The 22,576-nt window shown below is 47.2% G+C and overlaps 1 protein-coding gene across 5 annotated transcripts in view; it reads right to left on the bottom strand.

Annotated features, from left to right (window-relative positions):
* PDE1C (phosphodiesterase 1C) overlaps nucleotides 1–22,576 on the bottom strand; it is a 1,470,255-nt gene that overhangs the window by 106,371 nt on the left and 1,341,308 nt on the right. For all 5 annotated transcript variants that reach the window (XM_073678287.1, XM_073678290.1, XM_073678289.1 and 2 more), the window contains one exon: nucleotides 17,724–18,014. In XM_073678287.1, coding sequence (XP_073534388.1) covers nucleotides 17,724–18,014 — 291 coding nt within the window. The remainder of the gene's footprint in view (nucleotides 1–17,723; nucleotides 18,015–22,576) is intronic.

Here is a 22,576-nt window from a genome sequence, read left to right as displayed (position 1 = left end):
TCTGGCTGCGGGGTTACTGTGCCCCTTGGAAGTTCCTAGTATATCATGGATGCACCTCGCCATGGATTTTATTACCAATCTGCCTGTATCGGAGGGTTTTTCTGTCATCTGTGTTGTTGTGGACCGGTTTAGTAAAATGTGTCATCTGGTTCCATTGAACAAGTTACCTTGCGCCAAGACTCTTGCTAAGGCTTTTGTGAAGGAGATTGTCAGGCTTCATGGTGTTCCCACGGACATCGTTTCCGATAGAGGACCACAGTTTGTGGCTCGCTTTTGGCATGCTTTTTGTGACAGATTGAAAATTCATTTGTCATTCTTGTCGGGTTATCATTCAGAGTCCAATGGACAGACTGAAAGGAAGAACCAGGATTTCGAGCAGTTTTTGAGATGTTTTGTGACAGACAATCAGGAAATGTGGTCGGAATTTCTTCCACTTGCGGAGTTTGCCCTTAATAATCATACTTCTTCCTCGGCTGGGTGTTCTCCTTTTTTTTCTTGTACTGGCAGGTATCCATCTTTTGGTCCATTTTCCAAAGTTGGGGCTGCTGTACCGGAGGAGGACAATTTTTTTGTTGATTTGGAGAGGGTTTGGACCAGTGTACGCCTGAATCTTAAAGAGGCTAACAGGAGATCAAAAAGGTATTTTGACAAAAAATGAAAGGACTCCTTGTTTGCTGTTGGGGACATGGTTTGGTTGTCCTCTAGGAATCTTCGTTTGAAAATTCCTTCTAAAAAACAGGGGCCTAAATTTTTGGCTACTTTCAAAGTGGTTCAGATTGTCAACTCGGCAGCGGTGAGGTTGGGCATTCCCTCGTCCTGGAGGATTAATTTTGTGTTTCATGTGTCGTTACTTAAGAAGGCGGACATGCCTGATAAGCAGGCGAAGCCTACTATTCCTGCTGTTGACCAGGACGGTGAATTTGAGATTTCTCGCATTTTGGATTCCAGGTGGCATAGAGGGAGATTATAGTATCTTGTGCCCTAGAGAGGTTTCGGCCCCGAGGATAATTCCTGGGTGAAGGCCGAGAACATCTCGGCCTCAAGGCTAATTAAGCCTTTTCACAGGAGATTTCCTGGTAAGGCTCGTTCTAGAGGATCCGGAGGATCCTTGTAAAAGGGGAGGTACTGTTAGAATCTATGTTGTTTTACTTTTCGGCCATCTTTTTGGGGTTTTCTGGCTTCTAGTCTTTTCCTCTGGTGCTGGGTGTCTTGGTCACGTGATCTCACTCTCACTCTTTATTACTCAGCACCTGTCTCCATTTCCTCGCTGGACATCAGTGTTGTTTTGCTTGTGCTCTGGCTAGTTTCCTTGTTAGTTCTTTGTGCTTAGGACAATTGATATCCTGGGACTTCTAATCCCACCAGTTTTGTTTCCTTTAATTTTCGTTTCTGCAACCAACTTTTCCTTTAGGAGGTCACCTGTATTTGCTCCCAGTCCTTAGATCTTTTAGGGACACCCTTTCCCCCTCCTTTAGGTCTTCGTTTGAGTTCATTGCAGGATCGTCGGTGGGGCTATTCACAAGGAATATGACACCCACCCCAGCGTAGGGTTTAAGCTGAGTCTCAGTGCAGTGACAGCTTTTCCCTCCTATTCCTTAGTTCTTAGTAGCAGAACATAACAGCTACTTTGTGCTACTCAATTAACCATGTGCTGGTTCACTCACTATAGGGTACTAAATACAATTATAGCTGGTATAACAGTACTAATCACCAGGCATATAGAATACACATGAGCATTTGAATATCTGTATAAATGTACATGGACAAATGATGATAAGGATATGATGATCTGTCAGCCAACAGATTCCAAGTTGAATCCGTGTGGGCTTCCATAAGTCCGCTCCAACCTCTGGGAGCAGTTGCTACACAAGGCCCTAATAGGAATCCAATAATTATGCACTTCTGCTAGGCCACAGACCTTCTCTCACCATCCTCAGGTGATATGCTCTCACATTCCCAATTGCTCGCGTGATCGATTTCTCTGGTCACATGTTGGATCTCTCAGATCATTCGATCGATTTCTCTGGTCACACGATCAAACCACTGCTGTCTACTATTCTCACTTCGGTAACCAGGTCGTCCTATCTTCTGGAAAGAATCTTCATGCTTGGATTAGTCGAACATCCAGTGTTGATCCTGGATCCTCCCTAATTTCCCCTCAGGGTTTGGCTATAAGTCAGTGAAGTCTTCTTCTCCACAGGTAGTGACTTCATACAAGTCCAGGCATCGACTTACTGTCTCCCCAAAGCACTGTGGCTTTTTGTATTTTTCTCCTAATCCACAGCAGGTCACATGTCTCTTGAGAACCCAGTCTCTGCTTTCCCTCGTGCAACCAGTCTCTGTCTTTTGGTTTTTACATTCTTTCAAGTGTCTACACCAGCTGTCCCTGTCCACTAGATGGCATCATCTGTCCACAAATATCCCAAAGCACATTATCACTACATAAATCATTGTAATTCCAATACACTGACACCACGGGGCAATCTGAGAAAAAAAGATCTTGCAACTGCAGTCTTCTGACGAGATATTATTTTCACTGATATCACTGTATTTGTTGCTATATGTTATATAGTAATCTACAACAATATACAGAAAAGGTTTACCAATTAAATTGCAATTTAATTTCCAGCCAGGCTATGGGGCCTGTGCCTGGCCGGGACCTGTGCCTGGCCGGGACCTGTGCCTAGCTGAGGTCCTTAGCCTGGCTGGGGCTGCTGCCTGTGCCTGGCTGGGGCCGGGACCTGTGCCTGTCTGGGGCCTTTAGCCTGGCTGGTTCCTGTGCTGGGCTGGGGCCGGAGCCTGGCTGGTTGCCTGTGTAGGGCTGGGTTCCAGTGCAGGGCTGGGTGCCTGTGTAGCGCTGGGTGCCTGTGCAGGACTTGGTTCCTGTGCAGGGCTGTGCCTGGCCGGGGCTGGGACCTGTGCCTGGCTGGGGCCCTTAGCCTGGCTGGTTCCTTTGCCGGGCCAGGGCCTGGCAGGGTTCCTGCGTAGGGCTGGGGGCCTGTGCAGGGCTGAGGCCTGTGCAGAGCCGGAGGCCTGTGCCTGGCTGGGGCCCTTAGCCTGATCGGGTGCCTGTGCAGGGCCGGGGGCCTATGCAGGATTGGGGCCCTTAGCCTGGCCAGGTGCATGTGCTGGTGCCGGGCTATGAGCGGCGTTGGGTGGTGAGGCAGAGCGGCGTGTATGGGGCTTTCTGGTGTGCGCGGCTGTCTTCCTAAAACTGTGATCTACAGGAAAATGCACATGCGCCGGCTCGGGTGGCCATTTTCCTGTAGACCGCGACCTCAAGAAGATGGCCGCGCACACCAGAAAGCCGCGCAGGCCGCTCTGCTTCACCGCCCAATGCCGCTCACAACCTGACACTGGCCCGAGCCCCAGCCAGGTACAGGTCCCAGCCCCGGCCAGGTACAGGGCTCGGCCTCAGATGCTCTGCCTCATCGCTTCTCCGCTGACAGCATCTCACCGCTGCTGCTGCCGCCGCCGCTACCGTGTTACTGAAGGATGGAGGTGCTAGGGGGCCCTGTGATCCTACTCCACCACCACCGCAACTATCCGGTAAAGTAATGTTCGGACCATAAGACGCACCGCCCTTTTTCCTCCCAATTTTGGGGGGAAAAAGAAGTGCGTCTTATGGTCCGAAAAATACGGTACTTCATTTTCTGCAATTTCAAGGGTGCCAACACTTTCGGCCATTACTGTATTTAAATGAAAAAGTAAATAAAGATCCTTCAAAAATATTAAAACATAATAATAGAACAACATTTTATTATGTAGCACCCCGAGGGTTCGGTTGCTACAGAGGTATTGCATCTCACCCAGATGTGCGATATCTCACTTCCAGGTAAGGATGGAGTGTGGCTCAGGACCCTAACACCCACATGCACTACACCACATTTCCGGGGGACAGCTCGACGGTGCTCCCATTAGTTATGCAGGCACGAGTGAGCATGTCCCTGGCTGGAGTGGGGGGAGGGAACACCTAGAGAAGGGAACCCGGTAGTGTGTGCGTGGGGGAAGTAGATCCTGGGTGCACTCTGTACAGGAGTATAAAGGGAGGCACCATCTTGGAAAGGGAGTTGAGAGAGGAGAAGACAGGGAGCAGAGCTGCTTTATGGGCTCTGCTCCACAGGCAGGCCCTGTCAGGAGGCCTGAGCCTGGAGGAGGGAAGAAGGAGGAAGAGGAGCAGACTGGGCTCCAAGAAGGACAGAGGGGACCCCAGGGGTGTGGACTGGCTGGTAGCCACCACACGCCCGCCGCTACCTGAGTAGGGGGGTCAGGTCAAGAAGATGGGAACCGGATCCCAAATTAGTGGAGGAGAGAAACTACCCTCAACTAAGAACCGGAGGCTGCGACATTACATGTGGAGCAGCCCCTCACCACACCCACTAGAAAGGCACCACATAGGACCTGGGAAACGCAGGCCAACGTTTGCCCACCAAGAAGGTCCGAGGCAGCTGGACATAAGCGTGGTCACTAGTGGGGTTGAAGACCAGAGACAGGGGACATAAAGGGGGTCCTGCAAAGCACTCCAGAAAGACCTGGGAGTTAACCGAGCCCCTCACCTGGTGAGCACAGCGCGACACAGGCGGCCACCTCTGCAGCGGTGGCCTGGAGCAGTAACCGAGTAACCGTGAGTAAAGGCCCTGAACTGCACCACCAAGACTCCGAGTTGTCTTTGTTGCGCTCGTGTACCACCATCACCCCCATCATCTATCCCTGCTGCCCTGAGGCCATACCCCTCCCGTTGGGGGTTATACCACCACGCTGCACATCCTCATACACCTGGCCTCAGTGGACTGTTCTGCAGCGGCGGATTCAAAGCCGCACTCAACGGGTGGCGTAGTCGATCAAGTTAACATCTACTGCCATAGACTGCCACTTAGTTTGACACCCTGGGCACGGACCGGGTCACCGCCACAAGGACTACTACCCCTATCCAGATCCGGCTCCGGGTATCCCCTGAATATGGCCCAGGGGGCGCGTCAACTTTTGGCGTAGTCGGCAGGATTTCGTGCCCGCAACCACCGGGTACTGCGTGCCTGAAAAAGAGACTTTTAAAACTTACCATCCGTGAAGTTTTCCCGCCATCCGGCGCCATCTTTAGCCTTCTTCCCGCCATCCGTGAAGATTCCCGCCATCCGGCGCCATCTTCAGCCTTCTTCCCGCCATCTGTGGAGTTTTCCCGCCATTGGGCTCCATCTTGAGGACGCCGCGCGGGAAGAAGAGGGGCGTGGACTCCGAAAGCGCGCGAGAACTGAAGCCCCGCCTCACGTCCGGACGTTGCGTAAGGTCCTGGAAGGAGCCCAGCAGACGCCGACGTCACTGGAGCGCGACGGAAGGTCCTCGACCCTGATGATCAACTGCGGAGCCGCGGCCTACGGAAGAGGATCATCGCCAGGTAGGCCACGGTCCACCAGGGGGGAGGAGGACACCAGGAACGGACAGCAAGATGGCGGACCGGCAGCAGACTAAGCTGCCCAGCATCGGCAGCGCCCCAGCCGTCGCGGGCCCCGACCAGCACCAGGAGAAGACGCGTGACGCAGGAGCGGTCGCGGGAGCAGGTAAGAGGAGTCTCCCTGTCCCGGACGCTGCCAGCGTCAGCCTGCTCCCGGGCCACCCGGTGGAGCCGCCGATCCCGGGCGCTGCAGACGCAGACCTGTTCCAGACCCCGCAACAAGCCCTGCAGCTGAGCCCTCCAGACCTGGGAACTGCCACCACTAGCCCGCGCCCAGGCCCAAAGTCACATCCCCTGACCCCGGGCGTCATTAACAGTACCACTCAGACCCCGAGTACCAAGAGGGCCCGGACGGGTCTGAACCTGAGAAAGAGAAAGGAGCGTGTGGAGCACACCGTTAATCGTAAACGGTAAAAGAGGAGATGTAAATAGTTACCCGACCGGGTATAAGGACTGTTGTGGGACTGTTTCCACTAAGAGTGTGGTCCCCGTTGGGACAGAAAGAGAACTGTTTCCCTTACCCCCTACCTGGCTGGGGACTGAGAACAGCCACCCCTTTTTCCCTCTAACTGGCTGGGGATTGAGAACAGCCACCCCTACCTGGCCGAGGACTGAGAGCGGCCATATCCTGTAAATAATTATGTGTTTCTAGTAATGTATAGGAGTCCTTGGTGGATTTACCGGGAATCCTTTGTACAGTTAGTGGAGCGTAACCCAGGATGGACTAAAAGACTGTTAAGGACTCGGGGCAGGACAGACCCCTACCTGGTTACGTCTCCCTGTTTTAGGAAAATGGACACCTGGTTGCAGAATAAACTGTGACCTGTTATAAAGAGACTTCTTTGTGGATCTGCTGCTAGAAATGTTTTATATGAAAAATTTATATGCTAGAATGTGTTACTATGAAAAAGAGTTCCAGAACAGTACATATGCACTTATACCGTTTAAGAGAGAGCCGTTCCCATAAAGGGAAACTGAATGTTGATACCTGTTATACTTGTTGTTTATGAAAAATTTGCATGTTCTAATGTATACCCTGTCTTTTGCTCAGTTCCAGCCCGCGGACGTGCTGGGTTTTGCCAGGGGGGAATGTAGCACCCCGAGGGTTCGGTTGCTACAGAGGTATTGCATCTCACCCAGATGTGCGATATCTCACATCCAGGTAAGGATGGAGTGTGGCTCAGGACCCTAACACCCACATGCACTACACCACATTTCCGGGGGACAGCTCGACGGTGCTCCCATTAGTTATGCAGGCACGAGTGAGCATGTCCCTGGCTGGAGTGGGGGGAGGGAACACCTAGAGAAGGGAACCCGGTAGTGTGTGCGTGGGGGAAGTAGATCCTGGGTGCACTCTGTACAGGAGTATAAAGGGAGGCACCATCTTGGAAAGGGAGTTGAGAGAGGAGAAGACAGGGAGCAGAGCTGCTTTATGGGCTCTGCTCCACAGGCAGGCCCTGTCAGGAGGCCTGAGCCTGGAGGAGGGAAGAAGGAGGAAGAGGAGCAGACTGGGCTCCAAGAAGGACAGAGGGGACCCCAGGGGTGTGGACTGGCTGGTAGCCACCACACGCCCGCCGCTACCTGAGTAGGGGGGTCAGGTCAAGAAGATGGGAACCGGATCCCAAATTAGTGGAGGAGAGAAACTACCCTCAACTAAGAACCGGAGGCTGCGACATTACATGTGGAGCAGCCCCTCACCACACCCGCTAGAAAGGCACCACATAGGACCTGGGAAACGCAGGCCAACGTTTGCCCACCAAGAAGGTCCGAGGCAGCTGGACATAAGCGTGGTCAATAGTGGGGTTGAAGACCAGAGACAGGGGACATAAAGGGGGTCCTGCAAAGCACTCCAGAAAGACCTGGGAGTTAACCGAGCCCCTCACCTGGTGAGCACAGCGCGACACAGGCGGCCACCTCTGCAGCGGTGGCCTGGAGCAGTAACCGAGTAACCGTGAGTAAAGACCCTGAACTGCACCACCAAGACTCCGAGTTGTCTTTGTTGCGCTCGTGTACCACCATCACCCCCATCATCTATCCCTGCTGCCCTGAGGCCATACCCCTCCCGTTGGGGGTTATACCACCACGCTGCACATCCTCATACACCTGGCCTCAGTGGACTGTTCTGCAGCGGCGGCTTCAAAGCCGCACTCAACGGGTGGCGTAGTCGATCAAGTTAACATCTACTGCCATAGACTGCCACTTAGTCTGACTCCCTGGGCACGGACCGGATCACCGCCACGAGACTACAACCCTAAAGAGATCCGGCTCCGGGTAAGCTCCCGCGTGCGCAACGCAGCGCGACACAGGCCCAGGGGCGCGTCAATTACATATGTTAAAGGGAACCTATCAGGTTAGATGACGCCATTAACCTGTAGATTTGGGGTTAATGTGTATTATATCACATGTAGTACATTCAGAGGTCTTTTTTTAATCTGCAGCTTTCAATAACAAGGCACATTATATTAGAAAAGGTGGGCTCCAGTGTTGATTTAATAAAAACGATTCATTCAAGATCCATAAAAAAATTAGATTGATTTAGAATTTAGATTGATTTTCATAGAGTTGAATAATAAATAGAGATGAGCGGATAGATCCACTGAGGATCAAATGTAAGTCAAATTTCATGAAATCTGCAGTTTCATGCAAATTTGAACATTTTGCAATTCACAAGGATCGGCAAAGAAAAAAAAATGCCTATTGCTATTTCACACATGTGGCACACTCAGTCAAAGGGGGCTAATGGCTTCCCCATTATGCCCTGCAGTAATCTGGTGACATGGTGTAGCACAGCCAATCAGGGTTGCTATCACAGACAGTATGTGGCTGGCCATGGAGCATAGTGATAGAAAAAGGCCTAATGTGATTGAGGTGTACTGCTTCAGTGCTGATGTACCAAACTGAACTGAGACTATCACTTCCATTTTCAATTTGGTATATCAGCACTGAAATAATACGCCACATTTGTATTAGGCAGGTTATGTGGTCGGATTGCTGCAGAGCATTACTGGAAAGCCTGCACTGATTTTTTTTCACAGTGCCATCAAGCAAGGGTAGTACTAAACCCCTCCTTGCCTATTTTGCAACTAAATGCAAATTTGGAATTCAAGGGTTGTTTCTGGTTGTAAATGAAGGAACTAACTGTGTTTTGAAGATTTTGAAGATGCATCTTTTTTTTAAAAAAGAAATCTCTTTAATTGTGAAACCTAAATAAGTGTTTTCCTACTAAAGTTTGTATGTTGTTTCCAATCATTTTTTGCATCCACTTCATTGCTCCAATAGTCTAATATTAGATGCGTACGCTCGCCTCATGAGTACAGGGACCAGTTGCACATGTTTGTTATTGTGACATGATTCTATCTACATTTTCTGGTCCCATCCTATTGGTTGTGGCCTTTTTTATTTGCACCTTTAATATAAAAGGTTTCTTTTTATCTTTCTATTTTTGGAATACCTTTTAATTGTCTACTCTATATATTGTACACCCCACAACCATACTGCCATTGTTGTTGCTTATTTGTTACCAGTCATGATTCTACATGTAGCAAATTCACAACGTAGAATTTTAGGTTTCATTGAATTAATTTTCATATTGTTTGAAAGTACTTAGAAAAAAAAGAAAAAATTAAAGAAAAAAAATCAATAATAGAATAAGAATAAGAAGTGAAGGTTTTGCAACTGTTTGACTAGTCTCATTTAATAATCATAGGCGTCACAACAATATATTGCTGGCTGATTACTTTCCCTTTATGTCTTTATATAGCGACTTTTTTTTATTTAGGGTTATTCTTTTTTTGTCAAGGGTGAGATAATTTGAAACCGAAAATTAAGTTTGTTAACAACATTTGGTCCAAAATGTATGCTAAACACAAACATGGTATTGGTGACGGACATGGCAGGATGCTAGAAAAATTCTTAATATCACATATAAGAATCTGGTTTCCGCTAGCAGCAGCTCTAACACCATCAGTAGTGATGGCAGCAACCGTGTTGCAAGAGTAGTGCCAGACGTAAGTTACATTTGGCTTCCTTTGCAAACTCTGGTGTTATGGCGTATAGAGTGCCTTGAAAAAGCATTCATACCCTGTGAACTTTTCCACATCTTTTTACGTTACACACACAAACTTAAATCTATTTTATTGGGATTTTATGTGATATACCAACACAAAAGTACCAAGTATTTGGGAAGTGTAAAGAAAATAATACGTGGTTTTCTAAATATTTTAAAGATATAAATCTGAATATTGTGATGTGCATTTGTATTCAGCCCCTGAGTCAATATTTTGTAAGACCACTTCTCACTGCAATTACTCCTGCAAGTCTTTTGGGGTATCTCTCTACCACCTTTGCACATCTAGGAGGCTTTCATTTTTGCCCATTCTTCTTTGCAGACTAGCTCTTGCTCAGTGAGATTGTATGATGAACAGCAGTTTTCAAGTCTTGCCACAGATTATCAAAGGGATTTAGGTCTGGACTTCAACTGGGCCATTCAAACACATGAATATGCTTTGATCTAATCCATTTCGCTGTAGCTCTGGCAGGCAGTATGTTTTGGGTTGTTGTTGTTCTGTGTGAAGTTGAGCCTATGCCTCAATCTCAAGTCTTTTGCAACCTCTAACAGATTTTGCTCCAGGATTGTCTTGTAATTACAGCGGGGGGAAAAGTATTTAGTCAGCCACAAATTGTACAAGTTCTCCCACTTAAAAAGATGAGAGAGGCCTGTAATTGACATCATAGGTAGATCTCAACTATGAGAGACAAAATGAGAAAATAAATCTGAGAAAATAAGTCCTGAAAACCACATTGTCTGATTTGGAAAGAATTTTTTTTCAAATTTTGGTGGAAAATAAGTATTTGGTCAATTACAAAAGTTAATCTCAATACTTTGCTATATACAGTGGGTACGGAAAATATTCAGACCCCGTTAAATTTGATCTGTGCCTTGCCACAATTCCGTCTCTGAGCTCCTTGGGCAGTTCCTTTGAGCTCATGATTCTCATTTGGTCTGACATGCACTGCGAGCTGTGAGGTCTTATATAGACAGGTGTGTGTGTGGCACCCCAGGGGTCTGGTTACCACAGTAATAGAGATACTATGTCTGAGAGCAAGTGGGAGGTTTCTCTGGTCAGGAGCCCTAAGCATGCAACACGGCCCACCCAGACCTGGGAGGGGAGGAATCTGCCCTTATAAACTGGGTCTGGAGCGGGATTAGTGAGTGAAGTCCCAGACAGAGACAGAGCCTGCAGAACAAGCAGAGCAGTCAGAGCCTGGAGAGGGAAAGTAAGAACCAGGAGCTCTGTAGGAACAGTAGCTGAATACCAGGGGCTGGAGCTGAGCAGAGTTCGCCCTGGTTGAAGACACTAACCCAGACATGGAGTCCGAGGCTGTGGGGACATCCAGGTCCAGCAGCAGAATCCAACCGGCAGGGGATTCCATGTCCTCTGGCCTTAGAAACCCGAAGGCACGGTCACAAGCAAGGGACCAGCACCGCCATCGTGAAGCGGAGGCTAACAGAAGGCCCCAAGTCACCGGCCATACGGGTGAGCACCACACGGTATACTCAGGGACGTGGGCTACTTCTACCCGCATACAGCAAGGTAGCCAGGAAAGAGTGCAGATAGTCGGGGAGGCCTACAACACCACCTGGCCAGGGGAGATCCTGCTTGCTCACAGACTGACCAGGCCCCTACTGCTAACCAGTACTCCCGGGAGGGTCTGCTTTATACCATCAGTAAAGACCCTGAACTGCACCACACGTCTCTGTGTTTCATCGCCGCACCAGCACTATTACTACTGGGACGCTCACACCATCACTCCCATCATCCACATTAGCTGCCCTGAGGCAATACTTCTCCCGTGGGGAGTTATCCCATACTCGGCTGCGCAAACTACTTCAGCCTCAGCGGTCTGCAGCGCAGCGGCGGTCCCCACTGACCGCAATCCACGGGTGGCGTAGTCAGACAATTACAATACCAATAGACTGCCACTGGTTTGACCGCCCTGGGCACGGACCGGGTCACCGCCACACTGAGACTACAACCCCCAGCGATCCGGCTCCGGGTATCCCCCTGCACAGCACAGGCCCAGGGGGCGCGTCATGTGCCTTTCCAAATCAAGTCCTATCAGTTTAATTAAACACAGCTGGACTCCAATGAAAGAGTAAAACCATCTCAAGGAGGATCACAAGGAAATGGACAGCATGTGAATTAAATATGAGTGTCTGAGCAAAGGGTCAGAATACTTCTGACCATGTGATACTTCAGTTTTTCTTTTTTAATAAATTCGCAAAAATTTCTACATTTCTGTTTTTTTCAGTCAAGATGGGGTGCAGAGTGTACTTTAATGAGAAAAAACATGAACTTTTTAGAATTTACCAAATGGCTGCAATGAAACAAAGAGTGAAAAATGTAAAGGGGTCTGAATACTTTCCATTCCCACTGTATCCTTTGTTGGCAATGACAGAGGTCAAACGTTTTCTGTAAGTCTTCACAAGTTTGGCACACACTGCTGCTAGTATGTTGGCTCATTCCTCCATGCAGATCTCCTCTAGAGCAGTGATGTTTTGGGGCTGTTGCTGAGCAACACAGACTTTAAACTCCCTCCAAAGGTTTTCTATAGGGTTTAGATCTGGAGACTGGCTAGGCCACTCCAGGACCTTGAAATGCTTCTTACAAAGCCACTCCTTCGTTGCCCTGGCAGTGTGCTTGGGATCATTGTCATGCTCAAAGACCCAGCCACATTTCATCTTCAATACCCTTGCTGATGGAAGGAGGTTTGCTCTCAAAATCTCACGATAAATGGCCCCATTCATTTTTTCATGTAAACGGATCAGTCGTCCTGGTCCTTTGGCAGAAAAACAGCCCCAAAGCATGATGTTGCCACCCCCATGCTTCACAGTAGGTATGGTGTTCTTTGGATGCAACTCAGCATTCTTTATCCTCCAAACATGCCGAGTTGTGTTTCTACCAAACAGTTCTACTTTGGTGTCATCTGACCATAATTCTCCCAATACTTTTCTGGATCATCCAAATGCTCTGTAGAAAACTTCAGACGGGCCTGGACATGTAATGGCTTAAGCAGGGGAACACGTCTGGCACTGCAGGATCTGAGTCCCTGGCGGAGTAGTGTGTTACTAATGGTAGCCTGTGTAACGTTGGTCCCAGCTCTCTGCAGGTCATTCACTAGGTCCCCCCGTGTGGTTCTGGGATTTTTGCTCACCGTTCTTGAGATCATTTTGACCCCACAAGGTAAGATCTTGTGTGGAGCCCCAGATCGAGGGAGATTATCAGTGGTCTTGTATGTCTTCCATTTTCAAATTATTGCTCCCAGGGTTGATTTCTTCACACCAAGCTGCTTGCCTATTGCAGATTCAGTCTTCCCAGCCTGGTGCAGGGCTACAATTTTGTTTCTGGTGTCCTTCGACAGCTCTTTGGTCTTCATCATAGTGGAGTTTGGAGTGGGACTGTTTGACGTTGCAGACAGGTGTCTTTTATACTGATAACAAGTTCAAACAGGTGCCAGTACTACAGGTAATGAGTAGTGGACAGAGGAGCCTCATAAAGAAGAAGTTACAGGTCTGTGAGAGCCAGAAATCTTGCTTGTTTGTAATTGAACAAATACTTACTTTCCACCAAAATGTGAAAAAAAAACTTTCCAAATCAGACAATGTGATTTTTAGTATTTGTCTTCTCATTTTGTCTCTCATAGTTGAGGTCTACCTATGATGTCAATTACAGGCCTCTCTCATCTTTTTAAGTGGGAGAACTTGCACAGTTGGTGGCTGACTAAATACTTTTTTCCCCACTGTAGCTCTATTCATCTTCCCATCAGCTCTGACCAGCTTCCCTGTCCCTGCTGAAGAAAAGTATCCCCACAGCATGATGCTGCCACCACAATGTTTGACGGTGTGGATGATGTTACCAGGGTGATGTAAAGTATTAGTTTTCCGCATAGCATTTTGCATTTAGCCCAAAAAGTTCTAATTTGGTCTCATCTGACTAGAGCACCTTCTTCTACATGCTAGCTATGTCCCCTACATGGCAAACTTCAAACAGAACTTTTTGTGGCTTCCATAAAGCCAAGATTTGTGGAGTATACGAGTAAAGTCTTGCTCATACATGAGTATATATCAGACGAGTGTTATTTTATGCTTTATCGCATAGCACTTGGACCAATATTCTGTGGGGCAGGCAGTGTTGATCAGCATTTATTTTCCTCATACCTATTTGGCATGAGAAAAAAATGCAGCATGCTGCGATTTGCAGCGCAAATCGGATGCCACTCACCCATTCAAGTCTATGGGTGTATGGAAAACATTGGACTGCACCCGAATGACATCCGAGTGCAGTCCGATTTCCTAGGACTCAGAGAATGGAGAAGATGGAGAAATTTCTTCAATTTTCAACTGTGCTATGAAGGCTCAACTTTGATGAGAGTGTCATTAGCATAATCCAATTCTCTTTGAGGAGAGAATATATGCTCATGTGACCCTGGCATAATAGTTGTCCTGTGGACAGATTCTCCCCCTGAGCTGTGGATTTCTGCCGCTCTTCCAGATTGACCATGGGCCTCTTGGCTGCTTCTCTAATTAGTTCCCTCTTTTGCTTGGTGTAGCACCCTGAGGATTCGGCTGCTACAGGGGTATTACACCTCAAGCCAGAGGTGTGGTATTCCACTCCCGGGTAAGGATGGAGTGTGGAACTGAGCTAGTAGGCTGCATGCACTACATACATCCCATTTCCGGGGGACAGAACAACGGTACTCCCACCAGTATATGTGCAGGTACGACAGCGTCTGTCCCTGGCTGGAGTGGGAGGGGGGTGGAACATCCCAGTAGTGTAGGGGCAGATAGGGGGAGAAGTTTGGGTAAAGCTAGGAGCTCATTGGGTGCTGGTCACCTGGGCTCACACATAGAGGGAGTATATAAGGTGGGCACCATCTTAGATCAGGATGAGTTCAGCCTGAGGAGAAGCAGAGCAGAGGAGCTCAGCCAGGAGGGCTGACAGGGAGCTGTGGCTCCGGCTGGGCCCAGCTCCAGAGCAAAGCCTGCAGAGAGAGAGAGAGAGAGGAGTCAGAAGGACCCAGAGAAAGACAGAAGGAACCCCAAGATCCCAGAATAAGGACAGAAGGGTGAGGGGTTGGCGGACAAGGGTACCGGAACCCAAGCTGGCGGAGGCAGAAGTAAACCTTAGCCAGGAACCGGAGGTCGTGGTCAGGATCTGCCGCGACCCTCACCAAATCCACTAGAAAGGCACACCAAGTATAGGGTCAGGGAGCCCAGAGGAGGCTTGACCACCAAGAGACCCGAGGGAGCCGGCCAAAAGTGGATCCCTGGTGGGAACGGCCAGAGGAAGGGAGAGTCAGAAAGGAGCTCAGGACCACGCTCCGGAATTGCCTGGGGGTTGGCCGAGTCCAGGACCTGGTGGACGCAGCACGGCTCGGGTGGTCACTCAAGGCCAGAGTGACTAAAAGGACACCAGTAAGTAAAAACCCTGAACTGCATCTCCCGACTCTGAGTCTTCTTACTGCACCATCACAACCCCCATCATCCACACCTGCTGCCCTGGGGCCATACCCCTCCCATTGGGGGTTATACCATCACTGCTGCACATGTACCACCGGGCTCAGTGGACTGCTCTGCAGCGGCGGCTTCAAAGCCGCACTCAACGGGTGGCGTAGTCGACACTTAACAACATCTACTGCCATAGACTGCCACTTAGTTTGACACCCTGGGCACGGACCGGGTCACCGCCACAAGGACTACTACCCCCATACAGATCCGGCTCCGGGTATCCCCTTGAACATGGCCCAGGGGGCGCGTCACTTGGCATATCAGTTTAGGTTTTAGATTTATATTTTTAAAATAATTAGAAAATCATGTATCATTTCCTTTGCACTTCACAAATATTTTCTACTTTGTTGGTATATCACATAGAATCCCCCAAAGATACATTTAAGTTTGTGGGTATAGCGTGAAAAAATGTGGAAAGGTTCATGGGGTATGAATACTTTTTCAAGGCACCATATGTCCCATCCCTCATCTCAATCACAGCAGGATGATTTAGCCTCTGACAGCAAAACATACCGCTGCTTAGTCCACGTCCTCCACAGCCATAACAGTCAAAGTTGTACATAGCAGAATTTCCAATATAAAATGAGACCTGCTTCTATTCTGCCCCAAAGTCCCCTAACCCACGGCACCCTGGAGGATAAGAAACATACTACACCAGAAAAGCCTTCTTCCAGTTGATATTTTGGTACTTGAATGGTGCCTGAAAGAGATGGACAACACAATTCTAATTCCAATATATGTTGCAGGCTGTGCAAGCTGAGGTTGTAAGGATATTGTCCATGGTAGCAACATTTTGAGCCAGAGCAAACCATTGGGTGGGAATCAGGCGGCGGGGTGGGGGCGAAGGAACACTGCCCATTTCACAAACAAAAGCACCCGGTCAGCAGAATCTTTGATGATGATGAGGATATGATGTTGGACAAAACCTGAAAACCTGATGAATGACAAGCTGTTGAGGTCATCAAAGAGGGACAATACTGGCATCGACCTATAGAACAGACTACACACCTCAAAAACATCTTCTAGGGCCATTTCCTAAAGAAAGTTCTGTAGCAGGTAACACCGCACGTGCTGTTGATGGAGGAGGCTATACAGAGCCTGAAAGGACTGGTTGCAGTAGTGGCAAGTTAAACATGTGGCCTTCTCACGTGTGGGAATTCTTTTGCACATAATTGCCAAATGATTATTTTGCACTCTGCAGCCCTGCAAATAAGGAAAATAAGCCACGGACGTCCTGGCTCTGATAGACTAGGAACTACAACTGTACATCAGCAAATGAAGCGACATCACTTGCTCATTCAGCAAAGTCAAGCCGGCCTTCAATCAGAGCAAATCTCAAGTTGATCCCCTTCTAGCCATGATCATCTTTCAGTCAGCCAAGCCACTCACGTAGGTAACACCTGTCTGGTGTCATCACCACTATAATTATCATCCTCCTCTACTGTCTGTCGTACTTTGAGCATGCCTCCTCATGTTTCTCATGCTGTATACTCTCAAGGAACAGGTCTTAAAATAGGACTAGTTTTTTAAAAGGTTTGGTAACATCAAACTATAACTTCTTCACGTTTAAAACAATGAACTCCAGAAATATGTGGATAATTTTTGGACGGCATGATAAAAACCCTTTGTAATCGCTTTATCATTTTGTAATTAACTAGTTTCGGACTAAAAAAGGAACTTTTTTTTACACTTCTATTTGAGAGGTCATTATTTCATTACAATCAAAACATAGTATACCTGTTTGTCTCCAATTAAAGGAATAATTTTTATATTACATATGAAAAAGCGATCACTTCTTTATTTAGCAAAGTGTAAAGCTCTTTATACTCTCCAAACAAGGATAATTGTTGCAACCAACCATGTGAAAATGCCACGGCTTCTTCTGTTTGAACTACCTGCCTAAAAACAATAGGAATGCATGAATCTGCTTCTCCATAAGTGATAATTTTTAGACTGTTTATACAATTTAGGTAGGTTAAATAGTCTGATACTACAGTGTGTTGTTAAACATGATGTTGTTACATCTGATTGCTATCTGATTTCCCCTAGACAGATAGACAGATAGCTTAAAGTCATTTGGACATTAAAAAGGCTGTGCTTCCATTTCGGAGTCTAACACATGTTCCATTGACTTCAGAGGAAATTATCTGTGCTCTACACAAATTTTAATTCATGCAAATTTACTCTCAGAAAATTTGTATTTCAAAAGATCCACTCATCTCTAATAAAGCCTGTTGTTTATTATTACATGGACACTAGAACCTTAATTTTCTTTTTATATTTCTGTGTGAACCACACAACACAATTCATACCAGTATTTAAGGATAGTTGACTTTGGTTTGCTTCATAATTCTATTACAAAGTCATAGTGGGGCTCACAATTGTTTGTTTACTTGCATAAAAGCGCCAAAAGTCGCAACATTTTTGCACAATTACCAGCTGCACATAAATTTGGTGACATTTCCTGTGGTTTCATGCTTCAAAAAATTTACATAACCTGCTTGATAAATCGGCTTCATAAACTTTCCAATAGAGTACATTAATTATTACTACTTGAAATTTATCAGAATTTTACATTGACAGCTTCTTGTTTTGTAGTTTCTTCAGTGGAGTTAAACAAGATAAACTTATCTCAGAAATACTTATATTACACCAGTAAACAGCCGTACAAACAAGAAGAAACTAAGATAAGTCACCTTAACTCACCATTTTGCACTTCCTGTTTTCCCTCACTTTCACCAGACTTCTCTTGCTTACTTTGACTTTGTCCTGAGGAATCATCTTGTCTGTTTACATTTGGTAATCGAGTCCCATTAATATTTCCCTGACTAGATTCAGTGCGTTTGCCATCACTGGAGTTTGTTTCTTTATTTGTCTCAAGTTTGGATTGTGAGGATTTTTCATTTTCAGTTTTTTCTTCTCTTTCATCACTCTTTTTATCGTCCATTTCTTGTAGCTTGTTTTCTTCTGCATCTCTCTTTGCTCTTTCTTCTGCATCTAGAAAGAATAACAAGTGGCACAATGATTGGGTGTATCTATAATAAATGGAATCTGTTAGTAGGATCGACCCTCAGCTGTCTATATGGGCATGTAGATCATAGGAAGCTGAATAAAATGACACCTTTACTGTCTATCTGTGTTCTAATGTCTTATTCCAGAGAAATCCATGTTTTTCTTATATGTAAATGAAATGCTCAAGATTATGGACCGGACACAGCTCTACATAAGAATCTGCCTCCAGAGGTTATTTTTAATAAAAGGAGGAGTTACCAGTGTGAGACATGTAATGGCCGCTCTCTGCTCTCCGGTTCCTCTCAGCTTCAGCTTCCATTTCACAGGCAGACAGGGTTGCAATATCGCAGAGCTCAAGAGCTGCAAAAAATGTGTTTGTAAAAAGACAAAGTTCAATTTTACTGTCCTGTGTCAGTTACATGTCTCTCACACTGGTAATGCCCCCTTTTATTTAAAATAATCTCTGGAGGCAGATTCTTGTGCAAATCTGAGTCTGGCCCAGAGCCACGAACAGCTCATTTACATATAAGAAAATGTTGATTTCTCTGGGATAAAAAATCATATTGCAGATATCAAGGTGTCATGGGGTCTTTCTCCAGTATCACATAATCAACAGAGTGAGAGAAGAGTGAACAATCCCAAGACCTTTATTACATGCAAAACCGAAAGGCTCATAAACAATCCACCACACAGAGGATAAAATAGTCCAGGAACACAGATACAGTCCAGTAACGAGATAAATGCCTCAGGAGATGAGAGTCAAACAATCAAGCAGAAAGAGGATAAATTAGTCCAGGTACTTCTCTGTATATATTCCTCCAGCAGTATTTCCAGGGCAATCCTGGTTTCTCCAATTCTGTCTGAGTAGCTGTCCTTCACATCATCGTCCCACACAGAATCTACACCCTCCTCTCTCTTGGCTGTGAATTTTAAAATTCTCGCTAATACAGAGGCATACGCCCCTTAAATAGTTCACATCTGTCCTTTCAAGCATACATCCACAGGTCAAGGATAAGGAATGATGATATTAACCAGCATTGCCTGGGCATCCACAGTTCTTCCCCCAATATTGACTTGCCAACATTGAAAGATAAACTATCAACACCCAAGCAATGCAAGTCAACAAGCTGCAGGGCCCACACAATGGTTAATCAACATATTTAGCAAACATCCATTGTTCAAAGACCCTGTGTACCTGTCCTCCAGAGATAACAGTACAATAAACTGTAGAAGCTGATATAAGATGTAAATAACAGCCATTCATCATTTACAGAATATCAACTCATCCTAAAAGAAAAGGCAACATTCAGACTCATGACAAAAGTCCATGTTTCTTGACCAAACGAAAAAAGAAACACAAATTTAAAAGTCAACCTAAAGATAATAGTGTACTACTCCTCACCTACTGAAAATAGACATGTGGAAAATGAGGATTAAATGCTGTGTCGTCACATTAGAGGAAATACATAGAAGGATACAGTACAACAAGACAACACTCTGAAAATCAGTCAAATATAAATATAGACAAAATAATACCCCACACACCATATCACACCATCACACAAGGTATCATTTTATTCAGCGTCCTATGACCTACTTTCCCATGTAGATGGTTCAGGAGGGTTGATCCTACTGATAGCAGTGGCGTACCGCCAATGGCGGCAGACCACGCCACTGCTATGGGGCCCGTGGCCGGAGGGGGCCCGTGAGCCGGGAGGGCCCCAAGCAGCGTGGGAACGAGGAGGATAGGTGAGTAAGAGGTTGCGGCTGCAGAGGAGCGGGTTGCGGCAGTGGCGGAGCGGAGCACACACAGTAGCCGCTGCTGCAGCTACCATGTGTGCCCGCTGCTAAAGAGACATGAATATTCCCTCTTCTCCACTCCCATGGGCGTGGAGAAGACGGAATATTCATTCTCTTTAGTAGCGGGGACGGAGGAGCGCTGAGCCATGGCTCCTGCTGTCAGTGGCCGCAGCTAAAGAGAAAGCATATTCACGCGAGAGGAGTGAATGTGCCGGCAGCAGCTCACCTCGGCTTCTGAGAGCGCGCGCTGCTCAGATGCTGACATGAGCTGCTGCAGACAGGACTCAGCGCTGCAGCAGACGTGAGGAAGGAAGGTGAGTATTAGTGTTTATTGTTTTGTGTGCAGTGATTGGGGGATGAGGGGGCCACACATGCCAGGATACTTGGATTGAGGAAGCCACACATGCCAGGATTGGGGGATTGAGGAGGCCACACATGCCAGGATTGGGGGATTGAGGAGGCCACACATACCAGGAATGGGGGATTGAGGAGGCCACACATGCCAGGATTGGGGGATTGAGGAGGCCACACATACCAGGAATGGGGGATTGAGGAGGCCACACATACCAGGAATGGGGGATTGAGGAGGCCTCACATACCAGGAATGGGGGATTGAGGAGGCCTCACATACCAGGATTGGGGGGGTTGAGGAGGCCACACATACCAGGATTTGGGGATTGAGGAGGCCACACATACCAGGATTTGGGGATTGAGGAGGCCACACATACCAGGATTTTGGGATTGAGGAGGCCACACATACCAGGATTTGAGGATTGAGGAGGCCACACTTACCAGGATTTGGGGATTGAGGAGGCCACACATACCAGGATTTGGGGATTGAGGAGGCCACACATACCAGGATTTGGGGATTGAGGAAGCCACACTTACCAGGATTTGGGGATGGAGGAGGCCACACATACCAAGATTTGGGGATTGAGGAGGCCACACATACCAGGATTGGGGGATTGAGGAGGCTACACAAGCCAGGGATTGTGGGATTGAGGGGGCCACACATGCCAGGGATTGTGGGATTGAGGGGGCCACACATGCCAGGGATTGTGGGATTGAGGGGGCCACACATGCCAGGGATTGTGGGATTGAGGGGGCCACACATACCAGGGATTGTGGGATTGTGGGGGCCACACATACCAGGGATTGTGGGATTGAGGAGGCCACACATACGAGGATGGGGAAATTTACCAGTAGCTGCTGCATTTCCCACCCTAGGCTTATACTCAAGTCAATAGGTTTTCCCATTTTTATGTGGTAAAATTAGGGGCCTCGGCTTATATTCGGGTCGGCTTATTTAAAATATACGGTATTTTAAAATCAGTGAGTACGTGGTGCCCATAATACTGCAGGACTGTGGCGTGCATTATACTATATGGGGGCTGCATTTTACCCTATGGGGTGTGTAATATACTGTATGGAGGACTATGGGGAGTGCATTATATTCTATGGAGGACCATGGGAAGTTCATTATACTATGTGGAGGTTTATGGGGGACCATTATACTATATGGAGGATTATGGGGGGGCGTATTATACTATATGGAAGATTATTGGTGGTGCATTATACTATATGGAAGGCTATGTGGGGCCATTATAATATTTTGAGGGCTATGTGGGGGGCCATTATACTGTATGAAAGCAATTATACAGTATGAAGGTTTGTGTGGGGTCATTATACTGTTTGGAGGGCTGTGTGGGGGCCATTATACTGTTTGGAGGGCTGTGTGGGGGCCATGAGAGTGTATGGAGGGCTCTGCGGGGTTCACAGTTGGGGGATTATACTGTGTTAGGGTCACCATACTTTGCCGTGGAAGTTGAAGTGGGGTACAATAGGTTCATTATACTGTGCATGTGGAGGCTAATGTGGAGGAATGCACCATAGGGGTATCATACTGTTTGGGGGGGCACTTTTGTTGGCATCATACTTTATGGGGGCAATGAAGGAGGAATCTACGACTTCAGAAGGAGGTAAACTACTATGTAAAGGCTGGAAAGTTATGAGATCTGCTCTTCTGTGACACAGACAAATATTTTTTTTTTGTAGGGGGGGGGGGCCCAATTAGAGCTTCTGCTATGGGGCCCCATGACTTCTATGTACGCCCCTGACTGATAGATTCCCTTAACTACTTAATTTCCCATATTTGCACTTTAGTTATTTATGCCCCTTCCTCCATGAGCCATAACATTTTTTTTTCTGTCTATAAAGCTGTATTTGTAAATTTGACAGTGATGTGTGCCAAAACGATTGCAAGTGCTCTGCTTGAGTAACATGTACGCTATGCTTATGTAACGTGTCCCATTTGTGCTGTGCTTTCGTGACCTATGCTCTGTGCTTGTATGATTTGTCTGATGTATTCGTTATATTTGTCTGGTGTGTATGCTGTGCCTGTATGATGTGTCCTGTGCTTGTGTGATGTATGTGTGACACCCCAGGGGTCTGGTTGCCACAGTGATAGAGATATTACATCTGAGAGCAGGTGGGAGGTCCTTTGGTCAGGGATCTTGTGCATGCCACACCTCCTGCCCAGTCTTGGGAGGGGAAGGACTTCCCCTATATAAACCCGGGGCTGAGGCAGAGTGAGTGAGAAAGAAGACAGAACAAGAGTAGAGAAGAGAAGCAGCATAGCAAGAAACATCAGGAGCTCTGTGGGGAGCAGTGTTACAACGAGTCAGGGGCTGGCAGCTACAGAGCTCGCCCTGACTGAGAAGATTTCTAACCGGACCCGGAGTCCGAGG

This window comes from Phyllobates terribilis, unplaced genomic scaffold (assembly GCF_046119375.1).
Source record: "Phyllobates terribilis strain yellow unplaced genomic scaffold, ASM4611937v1 Scaffold_4__5_contigs__length_816908805, whole genome shotgun sequence".
In the NCBI taxonomy this organism is placed as follows: domain Eukaryota; kingdom Metazoa; phylum Chordata; class Amphibia; order Anura; family Dendrobatidae; genus Phyllobates; species Phyllobates terribilis.
Note: the sequence above shows the minus strand (reverse complement) of the source record. Positions and strands in the feature narration are given on the sequence as shown.